This window comes from Primulina tabacum, chromosome 7 (genome assembly GCF_025594145.1).
Source record: "Primulina tabacum isolate GXHZ01 chromosome 7, ASM2559414v2, whole genome shotgun sequence".
NCBI classification, from domain to species: Eukaryota; Viridiplantae; Streptophyta; class Magnoliopsida; order Lamiales; family Gesneriaceae; genus Primulina; species Primulina tabacum.
In genome coordinates this window covers 7611537-7638469 of record NC_134556.1, presented here as the reverse complement: position 1 = coordinate 7638469, position 26933 = coordinate 7611537, and the positions used below count along the sequence as shown (strand labels likewise).

The 26933-nt window shown below is 35.8% G+C and overlaps 2 protein-coding genes across 2 annotated transcripts; one reads left to right on the top strand and one right to left on the bottom strand.

Annotated features, from left to right (window-relative positions):
- Positions 1–538: 538 nt before the first annotated feature.
- On the top strand, positions 539–8662 carry LOC142551095 (putative ATP-dependent DNA helicase CHR12). Its single transcript, XM_075660142.1, has 12 exons — positions 539–954; positions 1466–1622; positions 2386–2450; positions 3391–3579; positions 3767–3916; positions 4446–4841; positions 5391–5650; positions 5725–5943; positions 6253–6460; positions 6546–6699; positions 6791–7393; positions 7788–8662. The coding sequence occupies exons 1-12, from the start codon at positions 757–759 to the stop codon at positions 8438–8440; spliced, it is 3252 nt and encodes a 1083-aa protein (XP_075516257.1). The 5' UTR covers positions 539–756; the 3' UTR covers positions 8441–8662.
- A 225-nt stretch (positions 8663–8887) lies between these two features.
- Positions 8888–10772, bottom strand: LOC142551094 (RAN GTPase-activating protein 2-like). The gene has a single exon (XM_075660141.1). The coding sequence runs from the start codon at positions 10770–10772 to the stop codon at positions 9144–9146; it is 1629 nt and encodes a 542-aa protein (XP_075516256.1). The 3' UTR covers positions 8888–9143.
- Between the last annotated feature and the right edge of the window lie 16161 nt (positions 10773–26933).

The window sequence follows — 26933 nt, the reverse complement described above, 5'->3', positions numbered from 1 at the left end:
TAATTTAAATAATTGTATTAAAACCGGATTAACCGAATCGTTTTGGTAGAAAATCGAACCGAAAGAAAATGATTCGGATATCGCCAAAATAAAAAAAAAAACTGAAAATCGAATCGACCGATAAACACCCTAACTTCAGCAATTAAAATGGTGCGAAGGTGACGTGGTGTCGAATGTCATGATTGAAACTCGGCAAGTTAGGAGAATTTCGTCTAGTGCTTCACGGTGTTGTGTCAGTGTCGTGATTGTCGGCGGTGGGGAGATTTGCGGATGACGAGGAGACGGAATAAAAGCATCTCAAATTCTATACGCATCACTTTTATTTACTTTTTTCAATTTTGACTTGTTAAAATATGATAATTTTTTGTCGATGGTTAGTGTGTTTCAAATTTGGAACAAACTCCCTATTGTAGCTAAAAACAGAAGAAGATATTTTTTCAAAAAGTTATGTTCATTTGACCGTATATGTATTCCCCGCGGGGCACTCAGGTAAATACATGCAACGTACCGAGGATTTCCTGTAATTTCTCTCGGAAGCCCTAGTCGTCTGTATAGAGACCTATTTTGGTTGGGCTAATCTCCCAAATTCCCCCGAAAATCACATCGAAATATTAAATCAAATAAATCTAACTAATTTTTTTTTACTCAAAAAAGGTTTTAATTTCACTGCATTTTATCTCAAATTTATTTTCGATTTCAAGATTGGATTTTTGTTAAACCCAGGACGACGCCGCATCGCTGGCTCTCCTTCCCGCCATGGTTGCTCAGGTGGCGGAGCCCCGAGCTCCGGAACCGCAACTCGACTGCGCCAAGACTTTAATCTGTGCGCTTAATTTCCTTTCCCGCAATTTGCCCTTGCCGCAGCAACTCTACGACGCCGTTTCCTCCATCGCCGCAGTTGCCGAATGCGGTCTTGGTGACCCACTGGAGGAGGCTACGGAATCGAGGCGGACGGTGAGTGGTTTTATGATTATTGTTGTTATTTCGTCGACCGGATATTTGTTGTGAGTGGTCGGTGTCCATATTTTTTCTTATAGAAAATTTCTTTAATTTTTTCTTTGGCTAAGTTTGAATTGGCTGTTTGCTTTGATTACTGAAGCTATTAGGAGCAACGCTTAATGATTGATACCTTTATCAATTTTTAGTTTTTGTTTAGTTTTTTTTTTTTAAAGCGAGTCTTTTCCTAAAATATTGGATTTGTTCTTTGTTCTCGATTCTTTTTCGAGAATTTAAGAACTAGGTTTGTCGAAATTGTATGCAATTTGATGTGAAATGAATTGATTTTGGGCAAGGAGGAAGACCGAAATTTCATATGCTTACCTGCAATATGCGTCAAGAAATCTGTTATTAGAGTAGCATTTTGGTTTTTGGTGCTGGACTGGCATACCGGTTTCATGCACTTATCGTTTCCCAATACATCCTTGGGTTATAATACATTAATTTAACATTTAATGGTCATGACCAGGATAATTGTGGTGTTTCAAGCTATGAAGATTTAATGTTGGATTTTGAAGATGCTGTGCTAAAGCAACAATCGAGCTGTGTACATGGTTCCAGATTGATTGAATTGAAGGAAAGACGCCTTCAGAGTCAAATCCAACACCGGTTAACCGAACTTGAGGGTATAACATTGAGTTAAAATATTTTACAGAAATAAATTCACGAATTAACTATGTTACAGTTTTCTAGCTTATTTTATATGGTTTCCAATTGATGTTCAAACTCCTTATCTATTTACGGTTTCCATGGTATGATGTTCATGATAAGATGCTAAATAAAGTGTTATTGATTAACCCTGTAATTGGATTGGTTCATTCTTTGCTCAGCCTGGCGTCTGCCTTTTCTTCTCAAGCTTTACGTCTGTTTGTTAACCAAACTCTACTCTCTGGTATCATCCTGTGTTTTATATTTCCCTGATTTGTAAATTTTTTCTTGCGTTGTCATTTAGGAGTGCTGTTTTATTTATTCTGTGGTTTCTTCTCTTCTATTCGTTCAATCTTATATCGTGAAACTTCTTAACTGTCTGAAGAGTATATAATTTACTAATAGTTTTAATTCTATAATGAAGTAATTGTATTTCTCAATGGAACTTCTATACGATATTCATATCCCAAACTTATTTGATGTCTGTTTTAAACTTCAATTTCATTTCTCGGCAGTTGGAACATGTATTTCTGTAATTGTTCTATAACGCCTTGAAATATTTCTTTGAATCAAAGTTCTGATAAGAATTACAGTTATACTATGGTGCTGACACAGGTAGTGGTGCTATACACAAGCAAAATTAGCATAATATTTCAAAAACTCAATGTGTATTGTTAAGTATTTTGATAATAACTGATCATATGATGTCTTTTAAATATTTTATACTTTGTTTTTCAACAGATTTGCCCACAAGTAGAGGCGAGGACCTGCAGTCAAGGTGCTTGCTCGAACTCTATGGACTCAAGGTAGAGTTGATTTGTGCAATGACCAAGATATCTTTTTAAAGTTGATTAAAAGAAATCATGACAGTTAAAAGGAGGCAGAAAGATGATTGGTTGATGTCCTAACTAACACTAATTATCAATAAATATTTTGTTGATAAACTTCAATTAAAAGTTTCTCGTGCTGTTAACATGTACTGAATGGTTGCAATTTCTATTTTTCAGTTGAAGTTGAAATTAAGCGATTGCATTTTAAAAATTGTAAGCATTTGGTTGAAACTTTCCATTTGTTGCAAAATGGAAAAACCAAATGGCAACCAAATAGATAGCCCAATTGATTTCTATCGTCTTTGTTCGCATTTCCAAGTGAAAGCACGCCTATCAGTAAAAGCAGGAAAGAATACGATTTTACACACAAACAAGCGCTATTTTGTTGATGAACTTCAATTAAAATCTTCTTGTGCTGTTAACATGTACTGAATGGTTGCAGTTTCTATTTCTCAGTTGAAGTTGAAATTAAGTGATTGCATTTAAAAATTGTAAGCGTTTGGTTGAAACTTTCCATTTGTTGCAAAATGGAAAAACCCAATGGTAACCAAATATTTTCCAGTTGAAGTTGAAATTAAGTGATAGCATTTAAAAATTGTAAGCGTTTGGTTGAAACTTGGCATTTGTTGCAAAATGGAAAAACCAAATGGCAACCAAATAGATAGCCCGATTGATTTCTATCGTCTTTGTTCAGCATTTCCAAGTGAATGCACGCCATATCAGTGAAAGCAGGAAAGAATATGATTTTACACGTAAACTAGTGCTGTTTATCATTGGACCATGATTGTTAAATAATGAACTCTATCAAGATTTTCATACGCATCTGTCATTGTGAAAACCTTTTATTATGTTGTTTACGGCTGCTTCAGATTGTAATAGTTCTAGTTGTTTGACTATTATTAACTCTTCGCATCAGTTAGCTGAGTTACAGAACAAAGTTCGCTCAGAAGTAATTTCTGAATATTGGCTTCGCTTGCACTGTGCCAATCCTGATAAGCAATTGTTTGATTGGGGCATGATGCGATTACGTCGTCCTTTATATGGTATTGGAGATGCTTTTGCCGTAGAAACCGATGATCCGCTAAAGAAGAAGCGAGATGCTGAGGTAAGTGGCGTTTTTCTGTGACTCCTACGTGTTTTTGAGTTTCTGTAAATGAACATCTTTGCCTGTGTATATCTGCTGACAGATTCTAAGCTCTACTAATGGCATTCTGTGGCGGAAAGCTGATGTATTTAATTGTGTGGGGGGACTTTAGATGGGATTCTAAAATATGTTATAATATCTGCTGCAGAGGTTGTCAAGATTCGAGGAAGAAGAAAGGAATCGTATAGAGACTCGGAAAAGGAAATTCTTTTCAGACTTACTAAATGCTGCCCGTGAGTTGCAATTGCAAGTGCAGGCTGCCCAAAAACGTCGGAAACAAAGGAACGATGGTGTCCAGGCACGATACTTTGTTTTAAGATGTATTTTGAAACTTTCTGTAAATTAATAGTATTCAATGAAGTAATTTTTTTTTTGGCGTGGATATCTTGAAAAAAGATGGAAAATAATTGGAGCTTGTGTCGTTTTTTTCCATTTTTGTTGAGTTCCCTTTTCCATTAGTTTCAAGTTTTAAAGGACAAGAATATCTTCAGTTACAAATTCGCCTGAAATGTATACTGATATGATGGGGATGTAAAATTGAAATGGGGGATTTTCTTCTTAGTTTGTGGTTGTCTCCTTGATGGTCATGTAATCAAATTGCTCAATGTGTCTAAGAAAGAGTCCTTATCAAATTAAGTGGATCTGCTGATTATACTGTAGAGCTGTGCTACTTGAAATAATTAGTAGCGGGTATTAGGTGAGGGGTTTTAGATCCTTGGGAAATCCCTTTTCTTAATACCCTTATTCTCCCTTCATCCGGAGCCTCTTATAAATTATAGAAATGATACTGTTGGTCATTATTTGGTATATTGTCTCCATCCTTGCAGTCTTGGCATGGAAGACTAAGACAACGAGCTACACGGGCTGAAAAACTGAGATTCCAAGCTCTGAAAGCTGATGATCAAGAAGCTTACATGAAAATGGTGGAAGAGAGCAAGAATGAGAGATTGACCATGCTCCTAGGAAAAACTAATGATCTCTTAGTTCGTTTGGGAGCAGCTGTGCAACGTCAGAAAGATGCCGCTCATGACGGCATGGAAACCTTGCAGGGTTCAGACACTGACATACCTGAATCATCTGCATTAAAGAACGATACACCAGCACAATCAGTTCCGGAGGAAGATGACGAGTTTGATGATGAAGCTGATGATAAAGTAAAGACGGGTGATTTACTAGAAGGCCAGCGGAAATATAACTCTGTTGTTCATTCCATACAGGAGAAGGTATTAATTTTATGTCTGGACCTTTTTAGATTTTTTTTTTAATATAGACTTTTTAGATTTGATATTAATATGTACCATTATTATTTCCCATTAAAAGGTTGTCACCACATGTTGTTCAATGGTAGTTGGCTCTTCAGCGTTTCAATTATACTGAAGTCACGTGTTAACAATGATTTCCTATCAAAAAAGTTCTGCTAGGTTTTTATGGATTCTTTTCATGATACTGTCTCCTCTCCTGCACCCACTAGGGATCATCTTGATGAACAGTTAATATAATATCTTATAATTTTAGGAACGTACACTTCCTTCTGTCGAAGAACCAACCTTTTTTTAAAAGGAGCAGCCGAGAGATGTTGATTCTTTTTAAGTTTGTTCTTTCTTGTAAGAAACTAAATTCAAATAAATATAGAAATTTATTCTCTCATTCGTTTGAAAAGTTGAATTGACACCCCAGCTAGCATTACAAGCAACTATTGAAGATATTATTTTTCTGGCTATCACTTCGATCATATGACGATTGTTGGCTTGACCTGATGAGAACTTCCATAGGTGACTGAGCAACCAACTATGCTTCAAGGTGGAGAGTTAAGACCCTACCAATTAGAGGGGCTTCAGTGGATGCTGTCTTTATTCAATAACAATTTAAATGGAATTTTAGCGGATGAAATGGGTCTAGGCAAAACAATTCAGACCATTGCTTTGGTTGCGTATCTTATCGAAAATAAGGATGTGACTGGGCCCCACTTGATCGTGGCCCCAAAAGCTGTTCTACCCAATTGGATGAATGAATTTTCGACATGGGCTCCTAGGTATGCAACAGAACCTTTTCATTGTTTAGTTTTTGTATAAATTTTTCATCCCTTGTGGACTTTCTGTGTTTCAGCATTTCTGCTGTTCTTTATGATGGCCGTCTTGACGAAAGGAAGGCAATGAGAGAGGAGTATTCAGGAGAAGGGAAGTTCAATGTTTTGATCACCCATTATGATCTTATCATTAGAGACAAGGCATTTCTCAAGAAAATACACTGGTACTACCTGATTGTTGATGAAGGACATCGTTTAAAAAATTTTGATTGTGTGCTTTCGCGTACTCTGGTTTCAAGGTATGGGTCTTTAATAACTTAAATTGTTTTGGCATCTTTGTCTTGATTTGCATTTTCTTGTGAATCTTTAAATTCTATTTTAATGCGTACATAGCTCCTGTATATGACTTGAATGAATTTTTACCTTTTTTAAAGTGATATTTAGTTAGCTTGTAGTTTGCAGGTTATACATTAATATTATCTCAGCGGTATTAGATCGCTAATCGGCTTGTATAGCTATTTACTATCATCTGCTGACGTGATGGCATCAGTATTAAAAATGAAACTTGATGAAAATGAGTTATTAATTTATTGTTTTTGATTTGGCAGATATCGAATTCGGCGGAGACTTCTTTTGACTGGCACTCCTATCCAGAATAGTTTGCAGGAACTGTGGTCCCTGCTCAATTTTCTCCTTCCTAATATTTTTAATTCAGTTAATAACTTTGAGGAATGGTTTAATGCTCCTTTTGCGGACAAATGTGAAGTCAGCTTGACAGAAGAGGAACAATTGCTAGTAATTCGCCGCTTGCACCATGTAAGTATTAGTTTTTTCATCTGTCGTTCCTTGATATGAAACCTTCTGATAACCAGTACAACTTTGTATTTGCAAAATGATCTAGGTCATAAGGCCATTTATTTTGAGAAGGAAGAAAGATGAGGTGGAAAAGTACCTTCCTAGTAAAATTCAGGTTATGCTAAAATGTGACATGTCAGCATGGCAAAAAGTTTATTATCAGCAAGTAACAGAGATGGGGAGGGTTGGTCTCGCTAATGGTAAGCCACTCACTTTTGAATAGCTTAATGCTGCAAATGCTTGTAGCAGGGCAATATTTAAGCCTATTTTGATTATGATGTGAATTTGCAGGAAGTGGGAAGTCCAAAAGTCTGCAGAACCTGACAATGCAGCTTCGAAAATGTTGTAACCACCCATACCTATTTCTGGGTGAATATTATTTGCAGCGGAATGAAGAGATTTTTCGGGCATCGGGAAAGTTTGAGCTTCTTGATCGCTTACTCCCCAAACTTCAGAGAGCTGGACACAGAGTCCTCCTTTTCTCTCAAATGACACGGCTCATGACCATACTTGGAGATTATCTGGAGTTAAAAGGTTATCAATTTCTTAGACTTGATGGCAATACCAAAACTGAAGACCGGGGAAAATTATTGAAACAATTCAACGCCCCTGACTCACCTTACTTCATATTTCTTCTAAGCACTCGTGCTGGAGGACTTGGTCTGAATTTACAGACTGCAGACACGGTGATTATTTTTGACAGTGATTGGAACCCTCAAATGGATCAACAGGCAGAGGATAGAGCTCATCGTATTGGGCAGAAGAAAGAGGTGAGAGTTTTTGTGCTTGTCAGTGTTGGATCGATTGAAGAAGTAATCTTAGAGAGAGCCAAGCAGAAAATGGGCATTGATGCAAAGGTCATCCAGGCAGGGTTGTTCAATACAACTTCAACAGGTTTTTCACTTCCCTCAACCTTTTGGATCGTTCCCTTCGTATGGAAACACAATTGTTTAGGCAACAATTTGACGAACGTTTCAACTTATTTTCTACAATTTGATTCCAATACTCGGTAGTTCAGTGGTAGTAATACTATTACTTTTAAATTTATCGTCGATATAACTGCTGTTTCGCAATTTATGTGAATCTATAACTGGGTTTCAACTTTTTTCCCACAATTTGAATACAATACTCGGTTGTTCAGTTATTACTTTTAAATTTATGGTGGGTAATAACTAAAACGATCTCTATTTTGAAATTTCTATTTCATAGCAAACAATTTGCCGTTAACATTGTTGAGTTAATGTCTTAGTCGACAAGTGTTAATGCAAGGTCTTTCTTGTTCATGCAGCCCAAGATAGGAGAGATATGTTAGAGGAAATCATGCGCAAAGGTTCTAGGTCACTTGGAACAGACGTGCCAAGCGAACGAGAAATCAATCGGCTGGCAGCCCGTACAGATGAGGAGTTTTGGTTGTTTGAGAAAATGGACGAAGAGAGAAGACAAAAGGAGAATTACAGATCTCGTCTAATGGAAGATCACGAGGTTCCAGATTGGGTATACACTGTGCCTGATATGAAGGATGGCAGGGAAAAAGGATCTATGCATGAAGTTGCTGTCACTGGTAAGAGGCGGAGAAAGGAGGTAATTCGTGATGACACAGTTACCGATTTACAGTGGATGAAAACTGTGGAGAATGGGGATGATGTAACCATACATTCTGCAAAGCGGGTACGAGAAAATGCATCGTTCTTGAATAATGAACTACCCAAATACAATTCTAGAGATAATCTTGTGGAAGAGAAGAGGGCCCCGGACTTGAAAAGTGAGACAGTTTCCACAGCGAGTGAAACGAGAAGTGAAGATACATTTGGTTGGGCATCTCAAAGAAGTAGGAATGAAGTTGAAAGTTCTCATATAAACAGCGCAGATGAGGGTTTGGAAGTCGGGTTGAATGGATTGACATGGACGGCATATAAGAGGAAGAGATCGAGCTTGATGTGATTAATAATAATTGTCAGTCTTAGAAGATGTAGTAACATACATCTGTAGCAATAGAAATAATTTGGTAACTTAGATTGGTGGATGCAGCAATGATCTAGTTACCACTTTACCCTTCGTGTAAGCCTGAAAGTATGTAACAGCATTCTCCAGTACTCCGGAAAATACCCAAATTTAGCATCATTATTATTCATCTATATAATTGTTTTTGTTTAAATGTTAAAAGGTAATTTAACCTCTTATATATACTTCTTTCTCATGACTGATTGAATATTTACGGTATTACACAATTTAGAAACGGATGCGGTATACTGCTATGATTCTTTGTTACTTGGAACTTACTCTTTCGGACGCGCTAGGCATGTTTGTCGCTTGGAAATATGGGTTTGGAATGATAAATCTAGAACAGGGAAAATAAACATGATTGGAAAAGCACAAACAGAAAACATAAAAACCACAAAATGAATTATCAAGAACTACAAGTCTGCATGCATATGTCATTAATTAGTCTACAATCTGAGAAATAGACAGCGCCAGTACTATCTAAGCTCAAGCTGAATCACAGCCAAAATTTTGCATCGATCGCAAACTACTGATGGTGATCGATTAGCTTCAGCTAGGCTAGAATCATGACAATAAAGTTTCATCAACCAAAGCTAATATAACTAAGACAACAAGTTTTCATAAGGATATATAGTCAAGCTCTTCACTCTTTTTTATTAACGTCAAGATTTTTGAGTTTCACTTCCAACTCATCCTGCTCACCTTCATCTTCTTCATCTCCAGAATCTTCATCGTCAAAATCTTCTCCATCAGGATCATTTTCATCCAACGGGCCAAGTTTATCAGGATTTTCTTTAAAGATACCCTTCAGTTCATCAATCCCTTCATCAGAAATGAAGTTTCCATTAATATTCAGTAACTTGAATGAGGGCTTATTAACTAATGCCTGAGCCAAAGTCCTAGATGCAGCCCTTCTAAGAGAGTTCTGGCTCATGTCGACTTCTTTCAATTGATCATGCTCTACTCCAAGTACTTTGCTTATGAGAAGCACACCATCATCCTTGAGATCGTTTTCCGACAAGTTTAACTTCATAAGAGCCATCTTTTTAGCAATACAAGAAGCTAAACTAGGAGCTGCTTCGGCTGTTATATCATTCCCAGCCATCTCCAAGACCTCGAGTGAGGGTGCAGTCTCTTTTAGAGCATCAGCTATTGCAGTTGCTCCAACATCTTCAAGATTCAGGTAGCTCAAATATATCTCGGTAAGATACTCATGTTTGACAAGAGCCTCACTCAGCTTGATACCAGCCTGGACCCCAAACATGTTATCTCGAATATCAAGTTTCTTCAAATTCGTACATCCTGAAAGTGCTTCGCTCAATGCAATCCCACCTTCAGAGCCGACACGGGTAGATGAGCAGCGAAAATCCTCCAACAGGGGACATCGCCTCAGAATCTTTGATATCGAAACCGCCCCTGTATCTCCCGTCATGTTGTTATGAAAATGAAGAACTCTAAGCTTCTGTGTGGAAGGAACCAATTCACTAACAGCTCGTGCTGCTTCTTCTGAAATCCCATCATTCATCAGATATAGTTCCTCCAATTCGGTCTGAGACTGCAAGAGCATACTAAATGCCCGAACTCCCTTCTCACCCAAGGCATTGTCTGAGAGATTCAGATACTTCAAATGAGAGCCTTCCAGACCTTCAGAAAAGATAGTCATTACATCCAGAGCTTCTGCCTCTGGTCGTCCAGCAACAAAATCTGACAGATCCACGTCTGTCAACTGGTTCTTAATAGCTGATAAGATAGGACCAGCAATATGGGCAGCACCTAGACCGAAGCTTCGATTGCTGAAACATATTTTAGTGTAAAAATTTCCTGGATCTTTTAAGGGACTCAAAAGTGTTTGTGCCTCGTCCTCCTCTATGAATGCTCGCTGACCTTTCGAAATATCGAAAAAGGTATCGCGGATAGTAGGACTAACCTTCGAGCTTATCTTCTCTTTTTCCTCCATCTTGAATCCTCCTTTAAGAACATCCAGACAAAGCTTGCTACATTCACTGGCATACCACTGCACAGCAGAACTGCCATCACCATCAGGTTCCTGTTCATAATGTTGATTTGCACTAGAAAAAGCAGATTCTTCAATTTGTTTGCCAAATTTTGAAGCCTCGGCCTCACTGACACTGCCATACTTGCGGGTGAAAATGGTTGGAGCCGAAAGATTATCTGTCATTCGCTCAACTAGCTTCTGGCGTGTATTCTGGCTAGGAGGCCATAGTTTAATCGTAACATGTCGACGTTCTCCATTTGATGTTTTTGTATCCATTCACGTTGACCTAAAATCCAAAGTGATGCATAGCATAGTCAATTTGCATGTTCGTTGCAGATGCAAATAAATAACCAAAATGGAACATCAATTGACATCAAACGCATTAAGGTTTTCCGTTTTCGTAAAAAAAACAAGTGTAAGATGTAAAACTTTTTTTGCTCAACTAAGTATGTATAAGCTAAACAACATTAATTCAGAAGGGAAAATAATAGCAAAGATTCTGGGCAAGAAAAGTATGCACCCAAACAACAAATACCATATTTAGTGCGATCGACCAATTCATGACATAATTTCCTTCTCTCCTCTGAATTTTCAAATGAATACTCTTTCCAAAAACAAGGAATCATTAGCTCAAAACATTAGTAGTAAGATATATCAATTAAGCCTGGCTAAGCAGATTAATGTCACATATTAAGGAAATGACAAAACAATAACCAATAGACATTAACTTATCCCATTTTAAAAAGTGCATATAACTTAATTGGTGAGTTCAAAAATATTATTTAGCATTTCAAGACACTGGTCTTCATCCAGATAAAAGAAGTTCAACACAAAACAGAAAATTAACGACACCAAAATTTATTCTATGCATCTGCTGGCGCGCTGCCTAGCGCATGTACAATGATATCATCGATATGTACACTGACATAAGTAAAATATATGGACATTTAAGCACACATATGAGTAATAGCTCATTTCAAATAAAAAGATTCAAAATTTTACATATAATTTTTGTAAAGCATAATTTTATGCCCCAAAACACATTAAGTCGCCTACACTAAAACATCTCAAAAACTACAGGCTTACAGCAATCAAACAATTCCAGTACAAAAACCCAGCATTCACTATGAAAAACTCAAAGCAAAGATTAAAACTTTATAATCCCAAAAATATATAACATGTCGAAGATATACCACACAGAGCCAAAAAGATCGAATTCGATACAATACTAATCAATAGTTCCAACGGACAGAAAACCACAAAAACCATGAAAGTGTGCGTGAACAGTAACACTAGAAAACCCTAAAACGACAAAAGGGGAAAAATTACAGAAATTAGAGAAATCAAAGTACCTTTTTCGCAGTTTCCCAATTCCCCGAGCGGGTTTGCGGTGATTCGATGTGTAATTTAAGTATCGGATGCTCAATGGAAATGAAAGAAACTGTAGAATCTGGAAAAAACGACGAGTCCTTCAGTCTAAATAAATTAGTAAACTTTAAAAACAAAATCTAACGGTTGAAATCTTTTCTCAATAAAATATGACCGTCGGATTATTTTTTAAAAAATTGTTTTATACGAGAGATTCGAGGAGATTTTGGTTGTGTAGTCTAGGGGTGGTGTCGGGTCGGGTTCTTCGGATTCAAGTAGTTCGGATCGAGTGTGGGGTAACAAATTTACTACATGAACCCGAAATAAAATCTGTACAACCGATGGTTTGGGTGCCCCAAAATTTCGGGCAGCATCGGGTAGTCGACGGCGATACCCCGAAATTTAAAGTCCAAAAATATGTCTTTTTTTATTTCTCTCGAGCATGAAAAAACAATGTATTTTCATTATATCTTATCAAACTCCCACGAAGAAAACAGTAATTTTATCATATCTTCATAAAACATCACAATGAAAAAATATCTCACATAATAATAATGTTAATCAATATATACATACAACAACAATAAATTCTAGGAAAATCATCCATCAAAATAAAATACATTGTAATCAAAACAACAGTAATTCAACACAACAAAAAATCTATCATTTTTATAGAATAATAAGCTGATAAAAAACCACCGATTTAAATAAAACGCAAACCAGTCAAGTGCAAAGTCAACTGAATTCATCACAAACAAAAAATCTATCAAATATTAACCAATCATCTTCAAAAGTAAAAACATCAAAAATAAAATAAAACAAGAGGTAAAGCATCTTCCAACACCCAAGGTAAAGCAACTTCCAATTCAAGAGTTACTCAAATACTCAAAATCAAATCAAAGTACCTGAAATGTTATAATTTTACGAGTTTTCTAAGAGAAATATAATGAATTTGAACTTTAAAAACTTACAATAATCGAATAAACTTTAAAAACTTACAATAATAGATTGTTTATATTTTGCATAATTTATATATCGATAATGGTTGAATCCTTCCCTGATTTGTTAAATCTATGCACATAAAAAAACCAAAGAAATTAATCATTAGAGAATAAAAATAATCACTAAGATTGAATATAGAAGTCAAAAGTAAAAAAAATGTCTTTCTCAAGTATTTCGATTTTAGTCAAATCTTCCTCCATGCATATAGGTTTTGAATCCAGCCTTAGCCAATCTTGGGCATATATGAAAGCTAGAACTATTCTAAGAGACAACGAACTTCTAAAAGCACCAAAAACACGACCACAGTCATGAATTGCTAAGATTTAACAGTGTCAATCAAGAAAGAATAAGAAATCTGGAAGAATTGACTTTCCACCATTTGAGGATATCAAAATTTTTATCGTAATCCTCAAGATCCTTATCTCGATATTTCTCCAATTCTGACTTCACGTTTTCTTTTTTTCCATCTACTTTGTATTTTCTAAACTCATTTTTCAAGTACGTTCGAGAAGTCATTGAATTATCAGATTGAGAATCTTTTGAAAATGATGTAGAACTTAATGCAAAAGGTACCGGACTTCCTAGATTTCGATATCTCACTTTATAATCGTAAAAAATTTCTTGCATTCCACTCTTCATTTTTTCCTTCATCATCGCGCTCTTTGTAATTTCATTATACATTGTATCAAATGAAAACTCAACAAATTCCAATTTATGACGAGGATCAAGAATCACTGCATGATACAACATCATGTTTATTTTTTCAATCGAACCCCAATGTTTGTCAGACTTATCCTTCATTTTTCTTGACATTTCACGTATTCAAAATCATCGCTTATTAACCACTGTTTCAAAAGCATGTCAACAACACTTATTTCATAAATATGGTGTTCGAAGTGCATATAAAGAGTCGGAAATTACCAAAGTAAGCTTGTAGAAGTGTCCAAGAAACTTCAACAATAAACTAGCCCTTTCCCAATTGTATTCCGACGGAATCCCATCATATGGCTGTTTCAAGAGATCATTCACATAAGAAAGAAAATGTAATGTCTGAAGTAAATATCACAATTTGTTAATTTAGTAATGTGAGATTACTAAATAATTAACGATTTTTAAATAATTAAATATGACATATCTTGGACATATGAAGTTCAAATGATGTGAAATTTGGATATAACGTAGAACACTCAAAAATATAGAAGTTTCATATTTTGAGTTTTGGAAAATTTGATCGTTTGAGTGGTCCAAATGGATATACCGATGTTAAAAATGTTAAATATTATATATTATATTATATTATATTAATATAATATTTTAAAAAAAATTGATTTGAGTCACCTATTCAAATGAAGAGAGGATAGAAACAAACGACAGAGCAGATGAGAGAAAATATGTTTTAAATTTATTTTCGATCTTGCGACTTATCGATTTATCCAATTAACGAATCGACTCCAGTTCTAGAATCGTTGACACGATGTCTTTGATTTGAGGTATATATTTTATAGTTTTGGTGATGATAGAAATTTGTCGATTTTTGGAATAAATTCGATAAATTGTTAAATAATACATGAACTTAAGATTGTTGAATTGCGTATGATTTTAACGAAGTAGAGAAGATTATAGTGGTGTTATTTTGAATTATTCCCAATTTATTATAATTAGGGATTTTAATCGTTGAATTGAAATTGGTGAGTTGTTTGTCAGTTGTTATTAATCCTGATTATATATTCGGAGTCTACGAAGTGTAGGCTACATGTTGATATAAATTTTTTGTAGTTTAACGGATGTTGAAAAATAGCCTATTATTTGAAGTTAATTGATTATGATGTATTTGATAGTATTATTGTGAATTAAATACACCAGAATATTAAATTGATGAACGTTAAGAATTTATAATCGAGTTTTATATTTTGCTGAATTAATTGTTGTTGGGCTATTTGATATTATATATTGAGGCTGTTATGACTGTGTTGATACGGTGACAACGATCTGATAATTATTGTTGAATTATTTAGATACATCACAAGCCTCAGGATCAAAGAAGTAGACATATTTGATATATATACTCGATTATCAGGTACGTGTTGACGTACGAGCATATGTTGTTATTGTTTAGTATTGATAAATACTATTGTGTTGAACGATGGTAAATCACTGGAATCGGGTGATTTGATATTATATTTGTTGTTGTTTATTATTGTTGATGATGTTAGATGTCGTTGTTGGGAGACGTATGATTGACGTTGTTCGTGCAACGATATTGCTGTTGCTGGAGTAGGGGTGCGACGTATCGTTGATGTTATTGTTCGATCGACGATATTGTTGTCGCCGGAGTAGGGGTGCGACGTATCGTTGATGTTATTGTTCGATCGACGATATTACTGTCGCCAGAGTAGAGGTGCGACGTATCAATGATGTTGTGTTCGTTCAACGATATTGTTGTCACTGGAGTAGGGGTGCGACGTATCGTCGATGTTATTGTTGCAGTGTGATGTTGAATGGGGATTGGTTACGGTGCCCGGATGCGCAATGGAATTTTCAAAAATCATGTTTGACAAGAAAACTGAGCACCCCATTGTCATGTGTGTAGCAAATACCAAAACACAAAAATGACATTCATAGTGTGTTTAGAAATATATCTATCAATCACAACGATTGATGTTTTGGCTCCAACTAAGTTGTAAACAACTTAGCTCTTGAAGGTAGACAATCTACAAGCTTCCAACACCACTCCTTGCTCAAATGGACTCCTTCCTTCAAGGTAGATCCACTCTAATTTTGCACTAGAAAAATTAGAGCATTTTTCTTTGAGAAGAGTATGTATTCATCAACAATTGAAGAAGCGAAAACAGAGAGAAAGAGATGAAAATTTTGGCTATCACAAGGGGGAGGAGAGAAGAGTGAGTTTTCTTGGTGTTTGAAAAAGTTAAAGTGAATGTGAGACACATGCCTTATTTATTGAAAAAGTTGTCTCATAACTCTTCACCTCCCCATGCATATTATTTGGGCTTGTAACATTTACAAAACCCATTGACTTTTATTTAAATAACTTCAAACACATTTGAGATCAATTAAAACTTTACTTGAATTTACTCAAACCCACTAGTTGAATAATTATTTCTCATTGAGCACTTCAAGACACAATATTATTTAATTAATTCAACACTTGAATTAATTATATTATTTGGACTTTACTAGGTCCACTAGTGTTTAATTAATTCAACACTTGAGTTAGTTTAATTTAGTCCATAACAATGTTTATGAAAATCATAATTTCAAATACATTATTTATTTGAACCAAATTTTAATTTAGGAATATTTTCATAAATTAAAAGTTACATTCCCTATAATTCTCTTACAGAAGTCATACTTCTATTTTTCTTTGCGCTTATAAATTCTTTTATAAGTCGTTCAACACATTGAACTATTTTTACTTCTCAACGGGATCTAGAAAGTTAGCACTTGTGTGACCCTCAATTGTTCATTGATACAACTAGTAGTGGGTTCACATCTCTATGTGATTCGGGACTAAACATGTCCTTATATGAGCATACCCCAGTTGTTCCATTCTTATTTATCATCTCCTTGATAATAAGAACGTCATAAATCAAGTCTGATAGTGCTCAACCAATCATGTTAAAACGCCTAGCATCATCGCTTACATGATTCCCTAGATATCAAATGATAGTGCCTGCAATAACCATTCCATTATGGTTAGCGTATAATACGGTCCCTTCAAATCATATATTCCGACCGATTTGACAACTATTGGTATACGAGAGCTACCAAAGAATCGATACTATGTGTCATGTCGTAGTTGCATCGATGGTGTAATATAAGAAACCGTTTCTTAATTACCACCAACACTCTGATCAGAGATTTCAAACTACCTACACATGAGATCACATAGGATATCCATACCCGAAGGTAAGCGGTGAATCCCCAACTACAATGCATGGACTCCTATATGTTTCGAAAAAACACCCAACCTTGCCACCTAATGACCCCATATGAGTCCGTAAACAAGTCAAAGTACAATGCTAGCATATAGAGTCTCAATGTTGTTCCGGGTCATAAGGGCTAATGGTGTACAACCATAAACTAGGACGTTTTCACTCGATAAGTGAGAACCACTTGGAAAGTCCTTTATGGAGGGTTGTTCAGTTCACTCTGCAAGGAGCACCTATCTGCATGCTCGGACATCACAATGTTCCAAACCAATGAAACATGGTACTTACATCGCAGATACTAGTCTCAAACTCGAGCGGCCTTTGTTGTTTTTAGCGGCGGCTGAATCGACTAGGAACTGTTTAGAATATACAGTAGTCCTAATATGAATTTCATGATACTCATCATATGAGCATCTCATATTATTTCTACTATTTGTATATTGAAGGACGTTATCTATGCAACAAACATGTGTATATAGATAAAGATGTGCCAAAACAATAATTTCAAATATTATTAAACTAAAGATTGTTTATACATAGAGTTTCAGTGTGAATCCTCGGCCAACACTTGGCTCGACAGACACCTTCTCTAACAGTTGTTGAGGTTGTTGATGGCTGGTTGTCCAGAAACATCAAATGAGGTATTTCTGTTATCATTTCAGTTATATTTTATGTTGTATTTAATATAACTGTTATGTATTTCGATGATGTGCGTGTATGCTCACCCTTTAGGGGGTGTTTCTGTTGGACAAGTTACATGACTAGTGCCGAGACATGATAGAGGTGAAGGACTAGGTGTGTCTAGTCAAAGAAGTCTTGTAGTTTATAATGGATAGAGACAGTATAGTTCATCGTTGTGTTTGAGTTACATGTGTGTATTTATTATACTGTTTCTGATACACTTATGTAGATAGCGTGATGATTGCACTATTTTGTCTTATATGCATTATATTATTGAAAAGAAATTTTTTATACATATAACATCACATATTGTATGATTACGTTGCGAGGTTTGAAGTGCCACATCGGCATATGAATCAAATGCTATTTTCAGAGATACTGCTGAATTTAACATTATATATGTAGAGTTCCATCTTGTAGGTACATCAAGGCTAGACAATCTCTTTGTATCTAGTTTTTCGATCTCAACACAATCACAAAATCTTTATACCTTGCTGGTGAGTTTCAGACATACCTCACTGCTCCTCTAATTCGAGAGATAGCCAAATGTTTGACTTTCCTTTTCAAACCATCCTACACAATAAGGTTGACAATATGTGCAATACATCACATGTGTAAATATTTCTCTCCTAAGATATTTGTTTCCAATTGTCAAACTTTTTTTGCAAATATGTTATTGCACTATCATTTGATGATGCATTATCAACCGTGATGGTAAAGATTTTATCAATCTCCAATCAAGTAAACATTTTTCAACTGCTTTACCGACATAATCACTCTTATGTCCAGAAATCAGAAAAAAATTCAAAATTTTCTTTTGTAAAGTCCATTAATCATCAATGAAATGAGCAGTTAGACACATTTAATTCACTTTTTGTACTGACTGTCCACGTATATGTGGTTATACAAATTTTTGGACAATGTTGTTTCATAAAAGACATTAACTGCACTTTTCATTCATGAACATCTTATAAACATCATTAGTTGTTGTCCATCGAGATGGAATTGCAAACATTGGACATGCAATTGACGTGAAGTGTCTAAATCCTTTGTTCTCAACTGTTTTGAAAAGAAGTTCATCAACAATAAACCAATAACTTAGTGCCTCTCTTGATTTGAAAGGAAGTTCATCAACAACAAACCAATAAGTTACTACCCGATACCAACCCGAGATTTATTTTTCGGGTTTGGGCAGATAGTCGACCCCAATTTTTTTGTAAACTTATCGACCCGGTCAGGTCGGGTTGTAAGTACCGACTACAAAACGCCTTGCCCTATAGTGTACCATACATTTTATTTTATTATTATTTTAATATAAGGGAGGGGAAGCATTCTTACTCATATCAACGTTGCGAAAATGTGACTAAACGTTACCATAAGTTTCAAGTTTTATGAGTTTGAGCGAATTTAGAATGAGATTAAATATAAATAAATATTTTTAGTTTTTTTTTATAATTTTAATTATATCAAAATCGATAAATTAAATAATATATAAACATAAAATTTTAAGAATAAATACATAAATTTCTAAGTTATCAAATATACGAGTCTCTGTATAAAGTAAAACTTTTGTCGATGGTTTTTTGATCAAGCGTCAATATCATCACTTAATCACAAAGAAAAGAAAGTTCACGACAAAATTTATTTCATGCATTTAGTATTTTTTTTAAAAAAAATTATATTATTAAATATATTTTAAATTTTATAAAAAAATTTAAAATTTTATTTTTAAAAAATTGAATTTTTTCATGTTTTTACTAGTTTAAAATAATTTAATAATATGTTGATTAAAAGGCGGAATGTTTTTTCAGGCTTTTGCAATAGTAATTTTTTTTCTCACGCTTCAATCTGAATCGATGCTTTGTTGTGTTTCATTTAAATTGTAGAGCACAATCACGGATAGAGTTTCATACAATAAAACTTTCATACAATCATCGAATCACTGCGAATAATAAAAAAATTATAAGCTGGCATTAAGGTGTATGATCCATGTACTGAATACTGAAAAGTGGGTGAAAGCCGTTCAGAGTGGGTCACCGCGGATGTCAGCTTCTCAAGAGATTGAAAATATTACAATTGTCCCACATTGAGATAGCTTATAAACTCGGGAGATTGCACCACCTAATAGACAAGTCTTTTGGAATAGTACATCTATTGAGTTTATAACCTAATATTGGTGCTCTTGTTGTGAATCGGCATAGCGGAAGGGATGACCTAGAAAAGGCTTCCATCGGATCCATGCCAATAAAAAAATTATAAGTTGGATTAAGGTGCTGTGATGCATGCACTGGATACTAAAGATGAGTGAAAGGTGTCTAGAGTAGGCTGCCACAGACGTCGGCTTCTCAAAAGATCGACAATGTTACATCCTTACCTTTTGGATGATGTAACCAATTGAGTTAAGAAGCTATTCTTTATTAGTTTTATATATCGATGTAAGACAATTTTAAAATTGTCAATCCCTCGAGAAGCCGACGTCCGCTACGGCCCACTCTAATGTTAGGTTTTAAATCTAAGAGGGGTACTATCTTAAAAGACTTGCCTGTTGGGTGGTGTAACATCTTGAGTTTATTAGCCACATTATTAGTTTAATATATCGATGTGAGACAATTTAAACATTCACGACCTCTTGAGAAACCGACATCTGTGGCGGCCCATTATATATGGCTTTCACTCAGCTTTTATTATTTAGTGCATGCATCATGTACCTTAATCCAGCCTATAATTTTATTTATTACACTGATCCAGTGGTAGCCCTTTTCTAAGTCGTTTCTTCCACTACTCCGACTCTCAATGAAAGCATCAATATTCGGTTATGAACCCAAGAAATGTTCCATCCTTTTTGGGTGGTGTAACCTCTTCAGTTTATAAGCCTTTTTTTTATTAGGTTAATATATATGTGTGAGAAAATTGTAACATTGTTGACCCTTTGAGAAGCCGACGTCCACGACGGGCCACTCTAGATGACTTTTTCCCACCTTTCAGAATCGTGTATGCATCATGTACTAGTCTATAATTTTTTTATCGACACTGATCTGATGGTAGCCCTTTTCTAGGTTGCCCATTCCAATACACACTCTCAACGAGAGCACCAAGAGGTGTTCCATCCCAAATGGCTTGCTATTGGGTGGTGTAACCTCTTAAGTTTATAATTCTCTCTTTATAAATTTAATATATCGATGTGGAACAATTGTAACGCCCTCTCCACCACACCTCGGCCCGCAAACTAACCCAACTCAACCTGTTAGGCTGATCAATCAGTCAAAACAAAAATAATTATAAATGATATTGTTGGCGCTAAATTTTAAATAGGCCCAAATTGGTTGAGCCCAAGCCCAAAAGAAAGTAAATAAGCATGAAGATAAGATAAGCCCGCAATTTAAATTTGTTTGACCAAATCAAGGAGCGCTTAAGCAGGAGAAGTATGTGGGAAAAATTGTTGGAAAAATGTGAGTCGTGGAAAGAGTGGGGAAAACTATACAGTGGGCTGAAGAAAATGGAGGATCGATCACAGACAACAAAACACATACGCAAAAACTCCATGCAACTCCCTGCAGAATTCTCATAGATTTAGTGCTTTTCCAATCATATTTTAGCATCCTCGTACATATTCTAGCACTATTTTGTTATATTTTTCGTGTTTTGTAATTTCTTACTAATTTGTTGATACACAATCATGTTTGGAGTTTATTTCATTAAGTTCTGTTGTCTTTTATTTCGTTTTTGGCGTTGTATTCGTTTAGGAGACTATAAAAAATGATGAAATTTAGTGTCCATAATCATTGTGATTCTTAAAAGTTAGATATTTATCGTTTTCACACAAATCGGTGCATCTTTACACCTGGCACGCATGCAAATCAAATATCGTGCAAACAATTTTTGGCACGCCCAGTGGGACACCATTATGCCGCGAAAAAGGAAATAAGACATCAATCAAGAGGATAGAGAGTCTCTACCAAGCCAAGAAGAGGTTCACGCTCCGCTGACAGAACAACTGCTGTTGAAGAGGTGACCAGGGAGTTGGATATACATCCATGACATGTTCTAGAGGTATATGCTCATATTTCAAACTGTTTGGTTGAAGAGTTGATTGCGATGAAAATTGAATAAATATCACAAGAACTGTCCAAGTCTATGTCTCATTGCTTGAAGACAGTATTGGGTAAGCTGAACCAGTTAACCAATAAAAAGCAGAATGCAAGTGAAAAAGAATGGAACCAGGGAATCAACCAAGTCCATGAATTTGACCAGGCAGTAGGAAACTCAAGGGCTGGTGATCCCTGCCGCCTAGAGTTCACTTTCACAAGTCATCCAGAAAGAAGGTATACACCACCTCATAGGAGAGAAGAGACCTCAGGGAGGAGAGCCCAACCATATTCACGTGCTCATGGAGTGGGGAGCTCGAAACAACCTGTTACTCAAGTGACATGGAACACATAGATTATCAAAGAGTAGATGGGGGCTTCTTAGGAGGTAATGTTGGTTTAAATGCAGGATTCCAAGCTCAGGTGGCAAATTATTGCCATCACCCACTCCCAGCTTGCAAAATCCATGTAATTGATCTAGAAATGGTGATAGAAACTATTCAAGAGCTATATGGGCCGGCCTTGAGACCGATAGGCCTTGAGACAGATAGGCCGCCCAGAGTTTCGCAAGCCATTCTCCAACCAGATAGATGTCAAAAATCCATTTCCTAGAGGTAACAAGATACAAGATTTCAGCTTATTTTTTGGATAATTAGTTGCTAGGTTCACTATAAGGTGTGGGCAGCTGGCGAACTTGGAAAACTTTATTAGTTTTAAGTTGAGATTATTACCAAATACCCTTACTGGCACGTCATTTTCGTGGTATGATGTACTTCCCCAAAATAAAACTTAAGTTGGCAAGATATGGAGAAGCAATTCCATACTCAGTTTTACTGAAACTGAGCCTGAGGTGTGCATCACTGATTTGTCAAGGATGTCTCAGAAAAAAAAAGTTTCATATGTTCATTGATGGGTTCAAGAAAACAAAGAACAAGTACAATGTGTTTATGGCAGAGATTGAGTTTGTCAAAATAACCAAAAAAGGGCTAGACTTTGAGCTGCAGAATAAGTTTCAGGGTATGAAATTCAGAGATTTCTTTGAACTTGCAGCAAAGGTTGTGGAGTACGAAGAACTATTGATAGAGGAGTCGTCTAAGAAGAAAACAACAATAGGATATTATTACCATGAGGTGGAAGAGATTGAGCTGGCCGAAATCGATCGCACGGCTCGTGTATAGTCCCTTTACTCAAGAGAAATCCATGGAGTTAGAGAAGAAGAGCACCACTCAACCTCCCAAGGACATGCAGTACACATTCGATGTTTCCAAAACAGATGACATATTTGATTCTCTGGTTACAGAAAAGTTCATCACTTTTCCACCCGATCATCAAATGCCTGCTAAGGAAGATTTGAAATGTCGAGAATACTGTAAGTATTACAACTCATACTATCATTCCACTAAATTGTGTTGGGCTTTCAAGAATGTTCTGCAGGAAAGAATCAACAAATGAATATTGAAATTCCCTGACAAGCAAGAGTCCATGGCAATTGACGATGATCCATTTCCTCCCGCGGCGTCGGTAAACTGAACGTCACAGATTTCATAAATTTTTTGAATGACAAGATAGAAAGACACCTTTCGGTGAATAACAGAAATATTGAGAAATGTTGGATCCCAAAGGGCCAAATTTTGAGGCCTCTGGTAAAAATAGTGATGATCGACCAAGACCAGTTCAACAGTGGTTTCCTAGGAATTTTGGTGGATTTGCGGCCTCCGGGCCGAGGAACCAACATTTCCTTGAGAGACCAATGCATTGAAATCAATGGTTCAGAGGGGAGTCATTTCACAGTCATCCCCAAAGACACTTGGATAACAGAAACGTGTACGGAGTCAAACCAAAAAATATAAAAATCAGGAAGAAGTCACTCTATCATGATAAAAGTCGACATGTGAATGAATCTCCGGTGAGAAAGACTGTAAAGGTCAGGGAAGTTTGACCCAGATTTGTACGCCCTGTCAGAAAATAATTCACCGACGAATGGAGAGTGGCCCAACACAAAAATTTCCCTTGGCTGCCCACTTAGACCTAGAAAAGAAGGTTGTTGAGGGAAAGAGTCGCTGCAAAGAGGGAAGAACTTTCCAAGGTGGACAATGAACCAATACGTGATATGCCAATCATCAAATCAATTTCATGACATGCTTGTATGCGTGTCTAACTATTTTTGAAAATTGTGATAATATATTTTAAAATATCGATCGATGTACAATATGTTCATTCTGGTCTCGATTTTTCTTTGATTCTGCTGAGTCCATTCACAATTCTGATAAGTGTTGATTGTTGAATTTGATTATGTGGTGCACTGTTACAATTCGAGTTGGATATGGAAAGACGATTGTAAATTCTATCTGGCTCCCATCAGTGGGTATAAAACTGTGTTCAGACTGATGTGCAGCGACTCACCCATCACCTTGACTTGGCCGAAAGCCAACTTCTTATGGTTCCTACCGATTCAACCCATATCGAGCGCCTAATAACCTTGAACCGGGAGTTACTTATGGATCCCCAAAGCATTATAGCCGAACTCCAAAAAAACTCCAAAAAAAGATGCAGAAATTGAAACATTGAAGGCAAGAAATGACAAGCTCGAGAGAGATAACTAGCAGCTAGATGGAAATAATATATGCATGGATAATGACCTTTACGAGACACATGAAGGAGCGAAGAAGTTACGAGAAGATGTCGGACGCTATGCCGCCTACCATATCGAATCAGAATGGCAACACGAGATCACCAAAAAAAAGTTGGACGAAACTCAAGACAAAATTTTAACGCTCCAGAATCGGAATGACAGTCGTCTCAAACACGTCGCCTTGAAAAACAAATTGAGGAAAATGAAATCAATGAGAAATTAAACCAATCCACAATTAAGCCGCTGCAAGAGGAGGTGGAAACGTTGACGAATCACAAAACTATTTTGTAACATGATAGGCTCGTAATAGTTAGTATTTTTATTTTCATATTTCTCATTATTCTAACCTCCGATATGTTTAATTGATACATTTTTTTTGTAATTTTATTATAGAAGGAACTTTTACGGTCTTGGAGTAAATTTGAGTTAAAAAGATGATGTTTATCATATTTGAAATTTCCAAGATAGATTTTGAAAGAGAATGGCCAAAGCAGAAGAGGTCCTGGAACAAGGCGTGGCCACGCCTTGTGATTATGTTTCAGCTGCCTAAAATTGCAAGAAAGGAAAAATCTAATTTTGTGAAGATTATGCAAGATTTGAAAGAATTAATGAAACTCTAGATAATATAGTATCTATAATTTTATATTTTAAGATTTAGGGTTAATTAAGTTATTAGTGGGCTTTTTTTAGATTAATTAAAAAAAGAACCAAAACCTACCACTCCAAGTACAAAAGACAGCCGCCGCACAATATTGGAAGAATCAGATTGGAAAAAAACACTCTCCAACCATTCCATCCTCAACTAAGGAGCTGAAGGCGCAGGACTTGAAGATTTTCCCAACAAATAGTTTGCATTTCTTTATGTTTTCTTATTTATTGTTATGTATATTGTAGATCAAAATATGTTAGGCTAATTTTCTTAGTCTGATTCAAGGGATAGTCTAATATTTTAATTTTATCACTGTGAGGTTAATTTATTATTCTTGTTTGTCCAAGTATTCGTTGATTTATGATTTAATTATATGAATGATTATACGTCAATTAATCTGACAATTTAATTTGATGTATGATTTTCTAATGCTAACCATGAATTCAGTGATGTGTAATTTTCATGAACGATTGGTATGTAAGTAGCAATAGGTTAGATTTGTTGTGCTATCATAACATGCGTAATCTAAATAAATCGATGGAACTAGATCTTCCAATTGCAGCTATCTTGGTCGTTAGATTTTAAGATTAACTGTTTTCATGAAACTAAAATGCTATCTTTAATTAATACGGAACGCTATCGTGCCCAGTTGATTATTGGTAGGTTTTGACTGGATGCTGGGTTTGGTCAATTAATTTAGGAAAACACAAGAATTTTAGCGGCTATCACTATTATTCTAAGGTTAATTTCTTGGAATAACACGAATAAATGAGTGGTTAACCGATGAACGGTGAGATTATTAAATAGTAGAATCCCCTTGAATCAGTATTTTCTCATAATAAATTCTTAACTTTATTCTCTCGATTAATTTTTAATTCGAGATTCAGTATTTTTCTTGCATGGTAATTTTAATTTTAGTTATTTTATTTAGTAATTATCAACAAATCCCCCTTTTTTATTTTTATTAATCAAAAGAAATAATCTACCGTTCCCTGTGGATTAAACCATACTCACCATTACACTAGTTTTTATTTAAAAGGTAAGAGTTAATTTGGTGGTCAACGACATCACATCAAATTTTGGCGCCGTTGCCGGGAACGGTGCAAGGGTTAATTTTTTTGATTATTTCTTATTTTTATGCCTCGTTCGTATCGTACAGGTAACTCGAATACAATCCGGAAATTGAGAAGACAACTAAGAGATTGAGAAAAGAAGCAAGATTAAGGTGCGAAAAGCAACATCATCATCATCTCCTGATTTGAATGCATCATTGGACTCCAACGATACAGAAAGAGAATCGGACATTGAAATTGATGTTGAAAGAAGTGAAAGTTGACCAAGAAGAAATGGCAGGACAAGCTCAAAGAACACTCAGGGAGTTAGTTAATCCTCATGTTATTCAACAACCATTATGCATTCAATTCCCTACTACTGATGCTACTTTTGAATTAAAAATCTGGCTTGATTCATTTATTGCCTACTTTTCGTGGTCTTGCAGGTGAAGATTCCCATAAACATCTGAAAGAGTTTCATATTGTTTGCACAGCCATGAAACCGCAAGGGATCATAGAGGAACAAATTTCACAGCGAGCTTTTCCATTCTCTTTAGCCGACAAGGCTAAGGATTGGCTCTACTATTTGCATTCTGGATCCATAACAACTTGGGACAATATGAAACAACAATTTTTGGAAGTTCTTCCCCGCTTCACGAGCAGCAAATATTAGAAAGATATATGTGGATCAGACAGCTGCACGAGGAAACTTTGTATGAGTATTGGGAGAGATTCAAGCAGTTGTGTGCCAGTTGTCCACAACACCAGATTCTAGAACAACTACTAGTTCAATATTTTTATGAGGGACTCTCGCTCTTGATAGGAACTCTTTGATAGGAACATGATTGATGATGCAAGTGGAGGTGCACTGATGAACAAACCCTCAAGAGGCACGAGCTCTAATCTCCAACATGGCTGCCAATGCACAACAATTCAGTACTAGGCAAGACAACCCTCCGCCGACAAGTCAATGAGTAAGTGTTACTCCTATCGATCAAAAGTTAGATTCTTTGACATC